Raw genomic sequence first — 18,043 nt, forward strand, 5'->3', positions numbered from 1 at the left:
CTTTTAATAATTTTGCCGAGTTACTCAAGATTAAAAAAATTACGATAAAAAAAAAAATTAAATATATATAATTAGTATTTAAAATAATTTTTTCTAAAAGAGCTTAATAAGAGGAGTTCGAGGATAACGGCGAGTACGTTTAAAGAATGATAAATTTACGTGACGATTTGTATAAAGCAATAAGTTATTTCAAGAGCTTTGTCTTATCGTTAAAAAATTTCTGTTGTGACACGTATCCTCCACACAATGACGGATTCAATTATTTTCCTCCTGTTATCCCATCATCCCCTTTCGCGTGACAAATCTCTTTTGCGCGGAAACAAAAAGTGAGTAACAGCTTACTGATGTCAGAATAAGCCCGGCGACATGAATTCTTCCTAAAAGGTAGCGTGCGCGCGGTAACGTCGGAGAACCCCGGCGGACGGAAAAGGCGCGACACATAGTTAAGTAACTAAGGTAAAAGGCGGCTCTTCGCTTCGTACCAGCGCCCAAGTTATGTCGATATTTCTTCGCTCGACGTTTATAATAACCGTCCAGCCATCTCTTTCTCTTCCCCGCCCTCTTTCTCTCAAGCGTGGAACAATACCGAAGGCGCCAGTTTATATACTACCGGCAACACTTTTATGCTCGAACGCGCGGCAACGTCAACGTCGCCGATAGCCCGGCGCTAACCGAGAGTAGTCTATATAGATACGACCAAGTTTAACGACAAACGAGGTTCATTATACCCTGGAAAACAAGGCCCAATGTATATACACGGTCGAAGAAAAATATAACGACATCGATCGCGCGTAACGACGTATATCTTGGTACCTAGACACCGCGCCGTCTTTGTGTGCCGACACTACGCGACGTTACCGGATGTAACGTTGTGCCTTAAACGCGACGGTAACCGCTCCGTATACACACCGCGCGGCGTATCGAGAGCTGCGTGAAGCGCTCGATATCGCGAGCGTTCTATAGCTCTCAATTTCGTCAAGGCGATAGAAGTAAAGTATGTATTCCGTAATCGCGACAGATACAAAGACGCGCGTGCCGGTTAGGAGTGATTAATTTAATCACGCCGAAGCGCCGCGAAGCGCTGATCAAAGAGAATTATGCAAAACATATAGTCAAGGCAGTGTGTCACGCGCGTAACCCGCTTCAGCGCTTGCGTGCTCGCGTAACGCCGCGCACATACAAGGAAAATCAAATTACGCGAGCAACGTTACGTTACGTCATTTTATGCCACATTTGTCGTACCCAAAGAGACGTGAAATTTGCTGCGATATTTTAACATCTTCCGCGCCCGCGTGCAGCGGGTTGCCGCGAGAAACGCGAAACGCCATCCATCAGCGACGGGGTATTTCCACCCTTCAGCGACCGGTGCCTTCGAAATTATAATAAGAACGCCGTAGCGAGCCGAGTCATAGGCAAGCAGTCACCCGAGACAAGATATAGACGGGTATCGGTTGAATCTATACATCTTTATCTCGGTCGATTGGCATTGTTAGCATGAACAGTATTGTTTGAACGTCATATCGGCGCGGGGGCCCTCGGGCGACCAATCAGCGTTTGCGGTAGCCGTGCCTTATCAAAGATTTCCGGCACCTAGCCGCAGGGCTTAAATCAACCTATCCTCCGACCGAAACCTTTCTCCAGTTTGCGGAACTCTGTCGCGACGAGAGCGCCGAACTAGCGCCAGCAATAAGAGATCAGCCCTAATTGCCAGACTTTGCGTAAGAACTCGGTAATGAGCGCGCGGGATATCGGTGTTAGCCATCTTCGGATATATATCGTACGATCGATTCGTCACGTTCGGTGGAAAGATGGAAAAAAAAGAGAAAAGAAAAAAAAAAAATTAGAAGCCGCGACTCGCGATAACGCGCATTATTATTGCCGCGCTTGAAGACTCCATGCGGGTCCACGACAATTTATAACAATTTAATTATCCGCGCGTGGTACACGGGCGTAACATTAATTAATATTCATCGATAATAGAATATTAGACAACACGTCTGTCGCGATATAACCGTGTGACGCTCATCAAGCAATAATAAGCAACGGTAATTACTCGTTAATTGGATGACGCCGTGTTTTAATAACCATTTCGCAGTATGGAAACGCGCGACAAGTCATAACGGGTCGGTGCGCGAAAATCCTTGGGGCATTCGTGAATAACTATTGCAGAGACACCACTCTATGTATTAATAAATAAAGAATTAAGAAAAAAAAAAAAGAAAAAAAATGTAAGTAACGTAACTCGAGACATACCTTGAGCTCATAGAATCATACATATAGTACTACGCTTGAACATGCGCGGTTTGCCGTCGCATTTATACATCCGCTTTACGATCTCGGAAGTAGCTCGGCGACTTTAACGTAAATCTCTCGCACACGGTCGTCTTTAATGTCATATCCAACGGTCACCTCGCCGACGAACGTTCGGTAAATTGGTGACGTAATTACAGGTCTCTGCTTGCACACGGGCTTACCTGTCTTATGGAATAGCTCGTAACGACCGATCGGAACCCATATCGTTTTACCGACGAAAATACGTATTGGAACATGCACGTAACGAGTCGCCGAGCTGCCGCTACAGCTGTCGAACATCCGACCGTGTACGTGTAACTATTCTCCAAATGACACCCAATGTGTTTGTGCGTGTGTATTCGTAAATACGCGCAAGGGGCGCGCACGAGGGTGAGTATCGTACATAGGGACGAAAGTAGCGAAGATGAGTCGAGTTTGGTAGCGCGCGTCTCGTTAATTTTTCCCTCCGTGTCGCTGCCATTGTATTTGCCCGAGAAAAGGGTGTTTATTGCCCGCAGCTTGGAACAAGAAGTATTGTGTCGGCTGCGTTCATTATTTACGCGGATAGGCAAAAGAGCGAGCGAGCATGACTCCGTCAAGTTTTGATGATTTGAATCTAACGAGCGTGCAAGTCTCAAGAACGTACGAAACGACTTTCGAATAAATTCGGATTCAATAAAAAAAAAAAATATTAAAAAAAAACCCAGATTGAAAGTGTCAGACTATACAGAATACGCGATGTCAGCTGTTGCAAAAATTCTCTCTCCACAAATAAATAAAAAGTTATGATATTATGTTAAGTATTAGTCACAGACAATTTTTCCATTTTTTTTTCTTTTTTTTTTTCTTTTTTTTTGTAATATTTTAAGATTATTCTATCAAAAATAGTATCGCGTGACTTTCAATCAATACCAAAATTGGAAGCGAGTAATGAAACCTTTCCCAGTAGGTCGGGCATTGATACAGGTGAAGGCTCTATATTTTCGCATTTTCGCTCTCGTTCAAACGGGAGAGTTGTACGGTTGCGGATCAGCGAGCAATCATACTTGAATAGGCGCCACGCACACGACCGGCGTGCGTATCCGCGCGTAGAAGCGTGGACGCACGTTGATTCGAAATCATTGTACTATACCCAATCGACAATCGAACCTCGACGAACTTCGAATTTCGTATGCCACCGCACGAGTTTCCCTTCGAAACGAGTGATTCGCATGGATGGATCAGGCAGAAGGTCGAGAGAGAGAAAAAGGGGAAAGTAGGAGATCCGTTCCTTCTTCGCAAAACAAAAATATCATCTCATGTAGACCAGACAAATAAGGCGATTGTTGTACTCGCGCAACAATCGACGGGGAAACACGTTCCGGGACTTTCTCGCGGATTGGCAAATTTAATTTTCGGATTTCATGCACTTGTGACGAATTTTTTACCTTTGTTAAACGATAATATCGTGTAGTAAAAAAAAAAAAAAAAAAAAAAAGAGGAACCCCTTCGTGATAAAATCACGAATAATATCTATATGAATAAGTTTTTCCAAAAAGAAACGCACGCGACGTAAACGCAACAAACATTAAATATATCTAATCTAAAAATATGTTTCTAAAGTAACTATCCTGCGATATAGTATAAGTATAAAAAAAAATGAGATCAAACATATAGGTGTAAAAGTTATCAGATCCAACGTCGACGCGAGTAAATTTTTAGTATTTAATTTATATATTAAAATAAATATTTAATTTAAACTTATATAGACTTTAATGTCGTATTCTTTACATGTTGTTGCACTTGATATATTTAACATTGCAGTAAAAGTGTTATGTTGCGAGAATGAAAATATGCTTAGCTCTTTATATCAGTCTTACGATTCATCGGCATATATTTGTATCACATTTTTCGCGACAATGTTTATTGAATGTTCTTAAAAAAGTTAGCGTGGCGTATTCAAAAATACCACAGATATACATATTTCATTTAGACACTACTACAGTCGTAATACAAACAACGTGCTACGCGAATTCATCAAACGTGCTATCGCCATAATTCAACCGTGTATTTCAACCATATCTCTGAGTTATTTCACGTTTCGTGCAACTCGCAATAAAAAAAAAAAAAATAAAAAATAAAAAAGAAAAAAAATTACAAAAGAACGCAAAAACCAAAAGCAAACGGATAAATTTTAACTGTTGTAAAACTGGCCATTTTGTATATTTTAAAACGCGGCGCACATAAATACGTTTGTTCTTCTCATTCAGGATATTATTGGGTAAATGATAAAAAAAAAATCATGCTTTATACGTTACATATATAATTTAAATATTATTCGCGAGGATTATTGTTCTCAAATAATTATTTAAATAGTCACGATATTTTCCACGTTAACAAAAAAAATAAAAAGGAAAAAAAAAAATTTGTCTGGCTTTCAAATAAAATATTTCTCGTCAAAGCACAACGATAAAGCGTTATCTGTTCCAATCTTGTTTTGTCGATTGATTTCGATTACATTCGGAAATAAGCAAAACTTTATAAAATTAATTACGACCATTATCTGAATCGCAAATCCAATCTCTCAATCATTATAAGCAAAGGCTGCTTTCGTAAATTGTTATTCATTAAAAAAAATATATATATTTGTTAATATTAGGTATACGTGAGAGATAACAGATTCCCACTTGCGTATTTTTCGTTCAATATAATTATGACTTCCTACAACGTATATATACATATAAGCTAGACTTTTCGTAGGGAAATTTGCCCTTTATCCGTGATATTTAGATAAAAAGACTCACCATTATTAATCGCAGCCAAAGCGACGGCGCCGAGCAACCATGTGACGACGCTGACGGCGGACATCTTCGTTTCCCTCGTCGCGGTTTCCTCCTCACATAATACGCGCCTTCCGTGCGTTAGAACGAGCTGGAACGAGAAAGACGCATTACGTTAAACCGCGCGTGTGCGAGATGTCACAAGATATTATAAGTTTGGTCGCGCGTTTATCTTACAAAGGCGACGCTTTCGTAAACGACCGGCTAAGTGCTGCACCTCGACGGTGCCTGGTAGAGTACTGGCGAGGAAAGCCGAGGAAACGATTGTGTTAACGTCAATTTGTTACGCGTAATCTCGCGCTCCTCTCGTTACCGACAAGCGGATGTCGAACTATAATAATTATTCGATAAAACGCACGTCGACGAAAGATAATATTATAACGACGAATAATCGCGGAACAAATTGCATCATTTACTTTTTACTTCCGCCGAATATCTGATATAGCAGCTTCGAACTAGAGACATACATTTGCTTATAAAAGAGCTGATTACTCATTACTCAATATTTATTTAACATACAACTCTTCGTAAAATTTTTGCTCAGCGATATAAATTTAAATAGCACATTTACATTCGTTTATTAAAAACTTTTTTTTAAATGCAAAGTTTTCCGTCACGTTTTTTTTTGTTTTTTTTTCCATTGAAAAGGAAAGCTTTGCTGAATAAAAATTTACATTAGAAACATCAGAATAAAATAACATTTTTGCATTTGTGGGAAAAATCCACTCCTGGGCTCTAAAGTTCTTACACGGTATGAGGCAAAGCGTGGGAAAAGTTGGAAAACACCCTGTACGGTCGCGCACGATCTACTAGAAATTTTATTCGAGAATTTCTCGAAATATGCGGATGATTTTCTCGAGCGTCCGCGCTCTCTACTCCGCGAGATGGTCCCGGGAAGCTGCTCATTCGTCACGTCGAGATAGCGTCGTCCTCGGACGGATCCGCGGAAGGCGCGACGTCCTCCTATCCTTATAACCGGTATAACCGTTAGCGAAATAGCTTGCCGTGCCTCCCTCGAGTCGCTTTCAACCGTGACATACTCCATTTATACAAATCACGCGCTGTATCTTCATGTCAAAACGTAATCGCCGCCCCGTTTCCTTCCTACTGTTTATTTTCCCAAATATTTCATATAATCAACTGAAAACGCTACCAACTTGAGACTCAAACTCTGGCTTCATCAGAAAAGCTTGTTATTTACGACGCGACTAAATCAAGTGTCGCAAAATTTTTCAGATATATTATTTCATCAATTTTGTGGTATACGACACTTGGAGCGAATACTAAAATATCCGCGCCGCGCTCGATCGGGCTTTCAACATTTTCAATATTTATTCTACAAAATATATTTCATATATTAATGCAGCTCTAAAAAACAGGTTCGAAATAATCTCACTTGCGTAAGTTTTCAAAGTAAAACCTCCCTACAAAGCGATGAGATTTTAATGCTAAAAAGCCATGATATCTTTTAATTATCCCTCGAGTGAGCATAAATGTAAAGCGCCGAAATATATATGATCCCTTTTTTTTTCTCCCCTTCTCTTTTTGTTATTAACCCGACCAAAGCAGCGGTAGCGAAATAAGTAACTATCGCTCCATTCGCACCGACCGCTGCTCTCGCAGCCTCCACATGAACCAAGCAACCTTTCAGACACACGTTTCGCTGGTTCTCAGCTCCTTTCATCCCAGTCCCGCTTTACTTTATGCACCGGTTTGTGCGCGCGCTCCCGCGGACTTTATATCGCTCGTACACTGTGTGCTTTCGAAAACCCGAAATTCCGCTTTGCTACGGTTTCGCAAGACGCCACAAGCCATAGGTCTCGCCCAAAATTTCGTCGCCCTCCCCACGCCGCTCAGCGCAACTAATATGAATAATACAAAATGAATTTCTTTCGCGGTAACTTGCAGTTCGTAATGAAGCTATACGATATCACACGACACATTTACATACCTGCTTTATTTTCATAATCCTACGCGACGGGCTCATGCATATTCTTTATGCAACGAGAACGTAAAAAGGTATAATGTAATAAATTTAATATCGGAATCTTGTTAAGAAGAGCTCGCTGTCGTATTAAATGAGTTAATCAATATATGTATGTAAAAAAGTTATTATCGGACTCTTGGCTGTTTTTCTTCTTCCATTACGTAATTCGCGCGCTATATAATAATAACACGCGTCTTCTTTCGTTCGCTGCAAGAATTTTCGTAACGGCGCACCGTCGTGCAACAGCGAACGCGCAATGTACCTGCGTATTTCTATGAATAAGTAACAAGAAAACCCAAATTGTCAACATTTTTGATTAGGCTACGAGAAACAATAGTGAAAAGAAGAGCGGCAACTGTTGCTTCGTTCGAGGGGAAAACGCGAGGCAAGCCCCTGGGCTCATAAAATATGAAATTGCATCCGGCACATTTTTCAAGATAAAAGACTAAACGCACTTTCGCGAATGCACATGATGCATCTATACGACCAAAAGAGCAAGCCGAAACGCCGCGGAGTTTTCGTTTATGCACCGTTATGATAAGATCTTTTTATTTGTATCATCCGCGGTGTCCACGCTGGCGGAAACGGAAACAGCGCTCGCCGAGCTCGAGATAAGGATAATAGTACATTTTAAAGAAAATTTCCAGCGAATAATTCACGAGAAACCTTAAGAAGCGGCATTAATTGTATAACGAGGCGACTTATAATATTTTCGGAATGACGTAGAATTAAAAAAAAATATTTAAAAAATTTACAAAAGCATTAATATTCAAAGGGAAAGAAACAAACCTCTTTGTAAAATACAGTATTAATATTTTTTTATTTTATTTTTTTACCTCACTAATCAATGGTATCCCAGCATTTTAACTTATTAGAACAATCAATTATAAAGCGCAAACAAATTATTTGAGTCACTGAGTGGAATAGCGATGTAGGTCATCAAAAATAAATATTCTTTTGACGCACACTATTATCTTTCGTGTGCAGAAGATAATTAATATATAAAATCCTTTCAAATGATTATTCGTAACCAGATATATTTAATCTCTCTCTCAAAAAAAAAAAAAGAAAAAACAAAAAAAAATGCAAGCCAACCACAATTATCGCCGCGCACAACGACATTATCGGACAAAAGGATTACGCGCGCTGCTAAGTGCGTATCTTTGCGCGTTTCATAATAATAAAAATGTCACTCCTATAATTTAACAATAAAGAGCCACACTAGCATCCCGTTCGGTTCTCTCTTCTCGATCGAGGCAATTCTTCTTTCCGAACTCGGCCTCTGCTCGATATAATTTGCTACAACGCGATTAAGTACGCGCGCGATAAACAGCCAGTCGTGATACTCGCAATCAATGCAGGCTGAGCGTTATTTTTCAAACGGTTTTCGGAACAGGAGGGAAGGGAGGGCCGGCACGTATCTCGTCGATCCAGCTTTACGTTCGCTTTCGTGAGACCTGTCAGACGGACAAGCCCTTTAACGTTTGTTTACACGGCACAAACACATTTTTCATTCTCTGTGCGCTCACGGTTTGCGGTATGCGAACGCGTTGGAAACCGTTATTGGCCGCTACGTAACCGACATTCCCCGCGACATTAACATCATTACCGATATGAGCAATAACGACAGTGGGATCGCTATCGTCGGGCCGCTGCGAGATGTTGATCGATCACTCGCGAACACACCGGCGTGGCCGGACATAGGCGAGGGATACTGATCTCGCGACAACCTAACGGCCGGGCGGGTAATAATTCAATGTAAACGCGCGTAAGTGCTATTAATAAGACCCGAAGGGAAACCGCGTATCGTGAATGTATGATTGAATAATATAGCACGCGCGCGGGATACGAATGTATTACGCGAAAGCGTATTCTGTAGGGATTATCTGATGTACGTTGATGGGCCGTGGCGTACGAAGACCCGCGGAGTAAAATGTATATGCAATCGTAACGGGGAAGATCTGGCAGCATAGAAGAACAGACCCGCTTCGCGGGGAAAGCTCGCGGGCAACATCGGGGAAAGTAGAAACGCTCGTTACGCGCGTTTCAGTTCGGATCACTCTCGAGTAATGCCGCGGCGCGTAATTTCGGCAACGAAGGGCTGGCTCGCCGCTGAAACGAAATGGCCGGGTGGGTGTTTATTCATGCAAAGCCAACACACTCCGAAACAACTCACCACATCTCTGTGCTATGTAAATGAGCCACTCGGATACGTCCGGGTACTTGGTTGTTTGCTATCTTACGAGCGTCTGCGGATGCTTATAAAATGGAGATAATTAACGCAGCGTCTACAGATAACGGGCGCACCAATTTGCAGTTATCTCGGGCCTTTTGTCTTAGGCGTTGCACCCGCACCTCCCTTCCCAGACACCAAAAACGCATTAAGATTGCGCTGCGCGATACGAAGATTCACGCAACTTCTCACATTACTTTGTAAAACACAAAACGCCATTTATAAAAACGTTCCGCGTCATAAATTCGTTTTGCTGTTATTAGTCGCGAACAATTCTTTTTTTTCTCTTTTTTTCTTTTTATGTTTTTTCTTTTTTTCTTGTAAGAATAATTGAAATGTATATATCAACCTTTTTTTTTTTTTATTATTATTATTTGCTTTTTAATTTTAGTGCGTTTTACACAATGTAATTCGCAAGTAACATAATATTCTTGTGACTATTAGTCGCGTTTGTCGTCATTTATTTTGTGCGAATTATATTTTTCACCATTGTAACTCGATATATGCGTTTCGTCGTGGAAAATAATTCTGTATTTTTCATAAAAGACTTCGTAGTTCTGTTGCAACCCAAATATTATGCATTACATAATGGCACTTAATTTCACGCGAATAAATCGAAATTACTTACTTGAAGTTAATGGAATTATGACCGCGCGTTCGATCGATATAATTAGCTGCGGCCAATATTTGATGAGTCTAAGGTACATACTCCGTGCGAGCTGACAACTAAATATCGTATTGGAGCTTTTGGTGCTGCAATGCGACGAAAAACAAAGGAAAGCCCAACAATATACTGAATAACATGTAGTAGTCCATTTAGTAGATCAAACGATGCATTATTACATTATAATTTGCAATTAATTAAATATACTAAATAAATAATGTTGCATAATGCAAAATACTACGTAATATAAAATATTAATATCGCAATCACAGCAGATAAATATACCCGAGTCAATTATTCCGCGGGCCGTGTTTTAAGAAAACGAGCGTCAATAAATTGCACCCTCGTTCATGCTCGTGTGAAAATTTCTCTTTAGAGAACGTGAGCGTTTAAAATAATAATATGTGTCGCCGGAATGGGGGGAAAAAAAAATGTTACGTATACGTTTGACGAAATTAGTATCACGCGCTAAATTATTTCGAAGAATTGATCTTCGACGGGATCACGAGACGCGGCGAATTTCGCTTACCTGCCGCCAGTTGCCGAGAATCGTTCTACTTCGACATTGTCAACGGAAGCGCGTCGAGGGTGAGACGCCAGAATTACTTCCGCGCTCGTCTCCCTGTCCTAAACGGCGAGTTTTTAATCCCTCACGCAATTGCACTAATCCGTCACTCGCGAAGCTGGATTCCGTAATCAGAGCTGCGGAGCCGTTAAAATCGTCGATCACCAGCCGAGCCAGCCACAGCGCGACCCGAGAAGAAGCTCGTTCATGACGACGGGAAGCTCCTGACGCGCCGCACAAAACTGTCGCACGGATGTGTTACGGGCACAACATACGAGCCAGCCGGTAGATCCTCTCCTGTGTCTCCCCTTCGGCGTAGCCGAGCTGGTTGGCGGTGCTCACGTTCCCGACGCAGCTAATTAATCCCGAATATGAGACGGGCGCGATAATGGGAGTCCCGCGGGCGAGTTTTAATTAAAACTCCGGTTCCCTAGGCCGTCACTCGCATAGCGTACTTGACCTTCCTCGCGGCAGGCTTAATTGAATCTTCGTCCGGTGGCGAGGCGCGATGGTTACGCGTACGCGCGTAGATTAAGCGCGCTCGCATGCCCGCCGTTATCGCGGATGTACATGCCGCAACATGGATAGCCCATTGATCCAGCGGGGCATTTATATCGCGCGGTGGATCGGTGCCAGCTGATCCAGCTAAGTCCTCTGTCAGCCGGTCGGTCACCGCTGAACCGCTATCGCCGCACCCGATGGCGGTACAATCTACCGTGCGACTACTAACACTCCGTCCGTCGCTACTGTCCTCCGCGCCTGCCTCCTCCGTCACTACTTGTCGCGCGCGACTTGCCTCTCACCACTGTCCGCGCGCACACACGGCCCCGTTTACTGCCTCCCGGCGCTATCCGCACTCCTTCCTGACAATTTCGACGCGCTCGTCGATCTCACGTATCTCGCGACCCCGTGCGACACTTGACCCGCGACCGATCGGTCCAACTACCTCTCGAGTATGTCACTATACACCCTCGGCGGCCGCCACCGTCCCGGCGGCTGACACTCGCGCGAACTTGGCGCGAACACTCGACGGCGTACGGGAACGGCGCGGGGGGCACGGTCGGCGTTTAATTGCGCGCGGGTTATCAATTATCATCGACGGGAAATGATTAGCCGGGACAAGCAGCGCGAGCGCGATTCGCTCATACTCGCGCGACTTGGCCCCGCGGTACGGTAGACTTCGCGCGAGTATTCCCAGCACGCTACGATGCGCGCGCGTGCGTGCGTGCGTTAGTCCGTGCGTATATACTCGGTCCGTATTACGTGTGTGTGCGTGTGTGCGCGCCTGTGGGATCCAGGTCCAGCCCTGGCGCGATGCGATGGAGAACTGACGTCCTGACGGGCTGCAGCGCCCCGACGACGGGCGTCCGGCGAACCATCCGCCGTGAAGCGAGCGGCGGGAGATCCGCCACCCACATTCAACCCCTCCCGGTATCCCCGACACCCTCCGTTCCCGCCACCCACGCCCGTGCGGCACGGTGCTCCGCTTTTCGCCCGTGCCACCTTGTCATCGAGAGGGCACCGTTGTACACGCCCGCCGCGCGAAATTACGCCAAATTTTTTTAAATACCACGCGTACCATCGAAAACAAATTTCTCTCGAAATCGCGCTGATATTTGCGGGTATGAAAAATCCGCCAGAAATCTGAGCGATGCAATGCGAACAGGGCATTGATCAAATGCCTAGACTCGCTGCATTAACTGTCCCGTTAGCATTTTTATACTTTATCACTCCCCGACGCTAAACACGCCGGGCGTAATTAATTCACGTAAAAAATTATTAAACTCTATGCGTGAAATATAACATATTCTTTCTACCAAATTATCAAAATTATTTTAACTAGATAAAATTAGCAAATTTGCCTGACTGGTTTAATTATATTAAGGACTTTTCTTTTGCGTAAAAAACATTTAAAAATCTGACGAACAGAAATGAAAGTAAAGTACATACGCGGAGTACTCGAAATACCGTCATAATTAAATTAAAAAAGTTACCCGGTATGACTCTCGCAGGCAATCGATCGGTGCTACAAATACTTCAGCGGAAACAGGACGTACAAAATTGAATCTTTTTGATTATTTCTGTTTAGATATCTCTCGCGATACTTGAAATATATTTAATGAGTTTTCTTTATGCACCAAAAAAAAAAAAAGAAATAAAAAAAGATCCAATCTATGTAAATTGTTATGGAACTCCACGTTAATTAGATGCCACAATACTTATATTAATTTATATATAATATGTTATATGTGACGTGTCGGGCGTTTAAAAGTGGCGAATGGGCAATCTAAAGGCACGAGAGGAACAGGTTCGTGTAATTTCTTAATCAATATGGCCTAAATCATTCTTATGACAGAATAAGGCTCGCGTTCTGAGCTGCGTGTTTTCCAAGACTTGCATGCATTTGCCGAAGGGGTCACGTGACTCGCTGAGGCCGGGTAATAGACGGCTTTACATCATTCCGAATTGGATACGGTAGGAACGATAAATCCTTACTTTCAATCCACGGAAGTATTGCTCTACCCTCCTCCCCTCCCACCGATTATTGCAAAACGTGTTTTATCTTGAGCGTCTTAAAAAAGAAAAAAAAATTAAAAAAAAGTAACGGTGCACATTGCATGGCTCTCGGCACCGAATTATCCTCGTTACTTGCTAAATCTCTCGTACGATATCGTATAAGTCACCGTAACGTAAAGTAATTTTTCTAAAAATCAGCCGCGTGAAGTAAACTAAAAATATCTAACAGCAACGAAAAGAATTAATTTGCATATTACACATAGATGTATGTAAGGTGTATCGTATACGTATACATACGTAATTTCCAACGCAACTTTAATTTTATATTACCGAACGCATACGAGAGAATAAAAGCGGCGTTCGCCAGTCGCTTTGCAGTCTTTACGCTCTAAGCTGTATTATTAATTAAAGGAATTAACTTCGCCATATATGGCGCGACCCTTGCTCGAGGGAAGGAAGGTCGAACGCTTATATCATAGTCTAATTTCCAATTAAGGCGTTATTAATACCGCCAGTAAGCGTTATATTACTTGTGGATTATATTACAATTTACATTTCGCATTTTAAAAACCTATTACCGTGTCTAAATTTCTTTTACATTAATTATATTGCTCAATTAATATAAACAATATGACAATCTGAAAAATAGTCTATGCGGACGACATTAAAATAAATTATTTTTTATTTATTTTTCTTTTTAATTATAAAAATGACTTCGATGTCGCGCGACTTGCAAAAAAGTAAAATTACTGTTGAATTAATTTCAAACAGTAAATTTGATTGTTTTATCGTTTATTTAATTGAACTAAAGAGCTAATTGCAAAAATAATTGAAACAACCAGTTTAAGGACTAGCGTTAACTTTCCACGTGAAGTTAATTTGAAATTCATAAATGTTCTTATAGACACATATTATTTTAAAAAGATGTAGAAAATTTTTTTTTTCTTTTTTTCCTGTGTATGTATCGATAATTTTAACAGATTGAATAATTGAAGTGTGTTATTCGATAAGTTCTATACTACTAAATTTCAACATATTAAATTCAACATGACCTGAATATCAACTCAGATATTTCAATAAATATTACATGCCCAATGTTCGTAAAATAGAATGGCATGAAAAGCGCACATAATAGCGTGAAAAAATAATCAGACAATATGCATATGAGAAAACAAGCCTGAATTAAAATTCAATGTGTATCTTTTTCGAATGTATAGTTGCGGGCAAATAACAATTATATGTTTGAAATACATTTTTGCTTTTAGTCGCGAAACTTCGCGGTGCTGTCAAGAATGTTATTAAATTTTTATTATACATTAGGCATTAAAATATAAATATGTGTGTACGTGCAATAATTAGTTTTCGATAATTTAAAAAAACCAAGTCGGGAGGGAAGAGTTGCAGGATTTTATAGATTTCTGTACGCTAGTATTCATCGATTTGTTACGGATAAGGCGCACGGGCACGGATGTTTCGCACCGCAACCTTCGTGATCGTAGAAAGGTGCAAGGGACAGAGGCAGATAGGTGGGTCGTTTCACACAGCAGCGCCTCGCTTAATTACTAGTTACTAGTAACAGGAGTTAGAAGCGTTTAGCTCACAGTTCACGCCATCCAACAAAAGCTTATAATGTTACGAACTATTCCCATTGCTACCCTAGATTCAACAACGAGGCTTCACCCAGATCCCCGGATTCATATTACTTCGAAATCATATCAAATACGAAAACGAGTCCGCGAGTTCGCGAACTGCAGTTGGCTCGGTTTACAATATAATTAATCTCGTGACTGGCCGATATGAATTTAGCGGGGCTAAATATAATATCGGTGTCTGTAGCGTATTATCCGCGTAATGTTAAGAAAGTTTATATTTTATAATTCAAAATGCGGAATTAACAAGCCCGGAGATTACTGGATATCTGCCCGCGCGTTTGAGTCCCCCGCGTGAAAATTACGGCCGGCGCGACCCGCGAATTTTAATTCCCGGAGGAAAAAGAAAAAAAGAAAAAAAAAAAACAAAAGTAATGGAGTTTAAAATGTCTGTTTTGTTTCTTTAAACAATGCGATTGATTAATACAATTGCATACTGCGCCTGAACAATTTGGCTAGCTAGTGCGGTCATTTTCCGGGTGTAACCATAAATCTTGCATTTCTTGAATCGCCGACGGAAAATTCGTCGACAATAAATCGGCGCTTCGACAACGCGATTCAACGATACCGAAAACAAACGCCCGAGCGCAAATCACGGCTACGTTGTTAAAAATCCTTCGCCCGTAGTGTTTCGCGAGATCGATTTACCAAACACCGTTTGGAAGAACTTTGCAGCTTTGACATTTGTCCGACGAATGAAACTAATCAAACATGCCATTCGATATACTGCGGAATAGTCACACTATACATAACCATTTTGTTCGACTGAAATCGTCTCGGTGAAATACGAAACTGACTGTGCATGCGATTATTTAAAAAAAAGAAAATCAAAACGTATATACGTATATACCTATGTATAATTCAATTGCGAGAGAGACGTCGGAATATAAAATAGAAATGCGAAGGTAGACGTATCTACATACGAGCATATAAAGTATCGAGCAAAAGCGTATAAATTCTTCGGCGTTCAGGGTCGGAAAAAAGTATGCTTATGTAAGCAAGGGTGGCAATTTGGGCGGCGGACGTCCCTTGTCGCCTTTGGCGAGGCTTCCGGGCCGACCATCCCGTGCCGCTGAACACAGCGTTCTCGGTTGGTTGTATCCACACGCGTGCTAGTTACATTGGGCTTTGCGTCGCCGATGCATGCATGTAGATCGAAGGGAATGGCGATACTACGTACACTAGGATGGTTAGACCTAGTTGGTGTCCGTTACCCGTGGCCCATACACACGCAGATTGGATCGGACATTGCACGCCGTGCAGCTCAGCTTCTGAACAGAGAAACTGCGTTCGCCGCAGCTATACCTACCCAATAGGATACGGACTAACGCAACCGCGCGTACATTTAGGTTATCGAGTTGTAATGTTCAATACTAGAAAGGCAATCTGGACACCGTTGTCCCCGGCGAGATGCCGTTCTGAAATCTGCGTTAATTTCGTTAGACTGCAACTCCGCGCGATCGTCCCTATTAGCGTTGACTCCCCCCCGAGTTTCGACAAAAGCGGGCGGATGTTTAACGCCGGATTATCCGCCGGCGCGCGGCTAGATTACGCGCGCGATAATAGCGGCAACGGCGTTTACGTGAAGCCGCGGCAAAACTTCGCAACGAGTTCGCAGTTAGGCCGAACGAAATTAAAGCTTCCACTCGCGGCCTATCGTCAATTTCGATTCCAAGATACGTGGCGGGTTTGCGCTCTACGTTCGTCGGTATACGGCCGGATGTACATACGTTGACACAAATTCCGAAGATGCCCAAGTCGGGTACGCGTCCATTCGTCTGGGAAATCGACTTCTTCGCGCCGCCGTAAATGGTTAATGGCTTCGCGTAATTTAATTGCGACTCGGCACGAAGTCGGGACGCCGTGTTCTCAGAACAACCGGCATTTCGCTCGCTAATCCACTGCACGTTGTACGCACGCTTGTGCTACGGACGGCGGATGAAGGCAAGGGACGAAAGGTAGAAACGCCGCACACGGTGCCAAGAAGTGCAGATTTGCTATTTCCGCGAACACTACTCCGGGCCGCGGTAGCGTAACCGACGTACGACCCTTTAACGGGTAACAAGACCGCCAACAGCGGCTTCATTTGCATTTATTTCTAGCAGACTTAATGTCGGCCGCGGATACGAAAGGCACATTCACGGTAAAATCCGATCCAATCAAAATGAAAAGCATAAGCTGTTACGCTCGTCGTGCCTACGCAGAGAATACCGCGTGGGCAATATTACAAAAGTTTCATTTTTCGTAACTGCATCGACATCTCGCTTTTCGTCCGTTTATCAAGATGAAAATATATTTGGAAGATTAGTCGAAAAGTCATTTCTCAATTTTTATAATCAAATTAAGTAAGACTAGTAACAGCGATAGTGAACAAAATTCTATTTCGAGGGCGAAATAAAACATTTAAAAAACATACTGTGCAAATTGTTTTTCTGTTTCAACACGGTCTCTATCCATTCAAAAAAAATTTCTATACATCCAGTTTTACAATTTTCTATTGCTGTGGTATACCAATAATTCTCACTTCAAATTACAAGAATTTTTTTTTTTTTAATTGATTGTGAAGCTAGTTTTTTTTTTTTTCTTTTTGTTTTAAATTGATATAAATTTTTCAGATTCGAATCCGAGCATTTAAAAAAAAAAATTGCAAGTAAACTAATAAAAACAAAAAAAAGAGAAAAAAAAGTAGGCAACGAGAAAAACATCAGTGCAGAAAAAATATTGGCGGAGCTCGGCGAGAAAAAAGAATATACATACATATACATAGATCAAGATATACTTTCTCGATACGTTTTATCGACGCTCATTCAATTCCGTGAAAAATAGCTCGGTAAGACTCGCGATAATTGCGCGCAATTCTTCCGTTCTACTATTCGGCTTCATCGTACATTCTAATGAAGGCATCAACCTTCGGCGAGAACAAACGGTTTCGCATCCTTTTCAAACGGCGGCGACGACGCCCCAGCCCACCGTTCGTCGACCTAAATTCACGAACGCCTCCGACCGAGATCGGTTTAAGTGAAAGAAGAAGCGCCGGAATTACGTAGGATAGGTGCGGTAACGCGAATCGCCGACCCCCGAGATCTAGCATCGTGGATTTCAATTTCTCACGGAAAGAAGCGTGGAAGCCCCGCCATTAAACGAAAAGCGCGGCGCAATTCGTGGACGACGACTAGTTGCTTCCCTTCCATTATCCTTCACCTTCGATTTCCGTTAAACTACGGAAAGTGTGCGCGCCATTGGTCGTTGTCGCTCCGGCTCGTCGGAAAAATCGATAGTTTAATACGACTTTATCGTCATCGGGCAATGTTACGGCG

General features: G+C 42.2%; 1 protein-coding gene across 6 annotated transcripts in view; it reads right to left on the reverse strand.

The window, feature by feature from the left end:
* The window catches only part of LOC139104290 (neurotrimin), a 293,896-nt gene that overhangs the window by 240,223 nt on the left and 35,630 nt on the right, over positions 1-18,043 (reverse strand). For 2 of the 6 annotated variants that reach the window (XM_070659688.1, XM_070659687.1), the window contains exon 5: positions 5,076-5,202. In XM_070659688.1, coding sequence (XP_070515789.1) covers positions 5,076-5,202 — 127 coding nt within the window. Of the gene's footprint in view, positions 1-5,075; positions 5,203-5,288; positions 9,635-10,524; positions 11,880-18,043 lie in introns of those variants that run through there. The other 4 variants (XM_070659690.1, XM_070659691.1, XM_070659693.1 and 1 more) reach the window with 4 other exon arrangements.

The sequence above is a fragment of the Cardiocondyla obscurior genome, linkage group LG07 (assembly GCF_019399895.1).
Source record: "Cardiocondyla obscurior isolate alpha-2009 linkage group LG07, Cobs3.1, whole genome shotgun sequence".
In the NCBI taxonomy this organism is placed as follows: Eukaryota; Metazoa; Arthropoda; class Insecta; order Hymenoptera; family Formicidae; genus Cardiocondyla; species Cardiocondyla obscurior.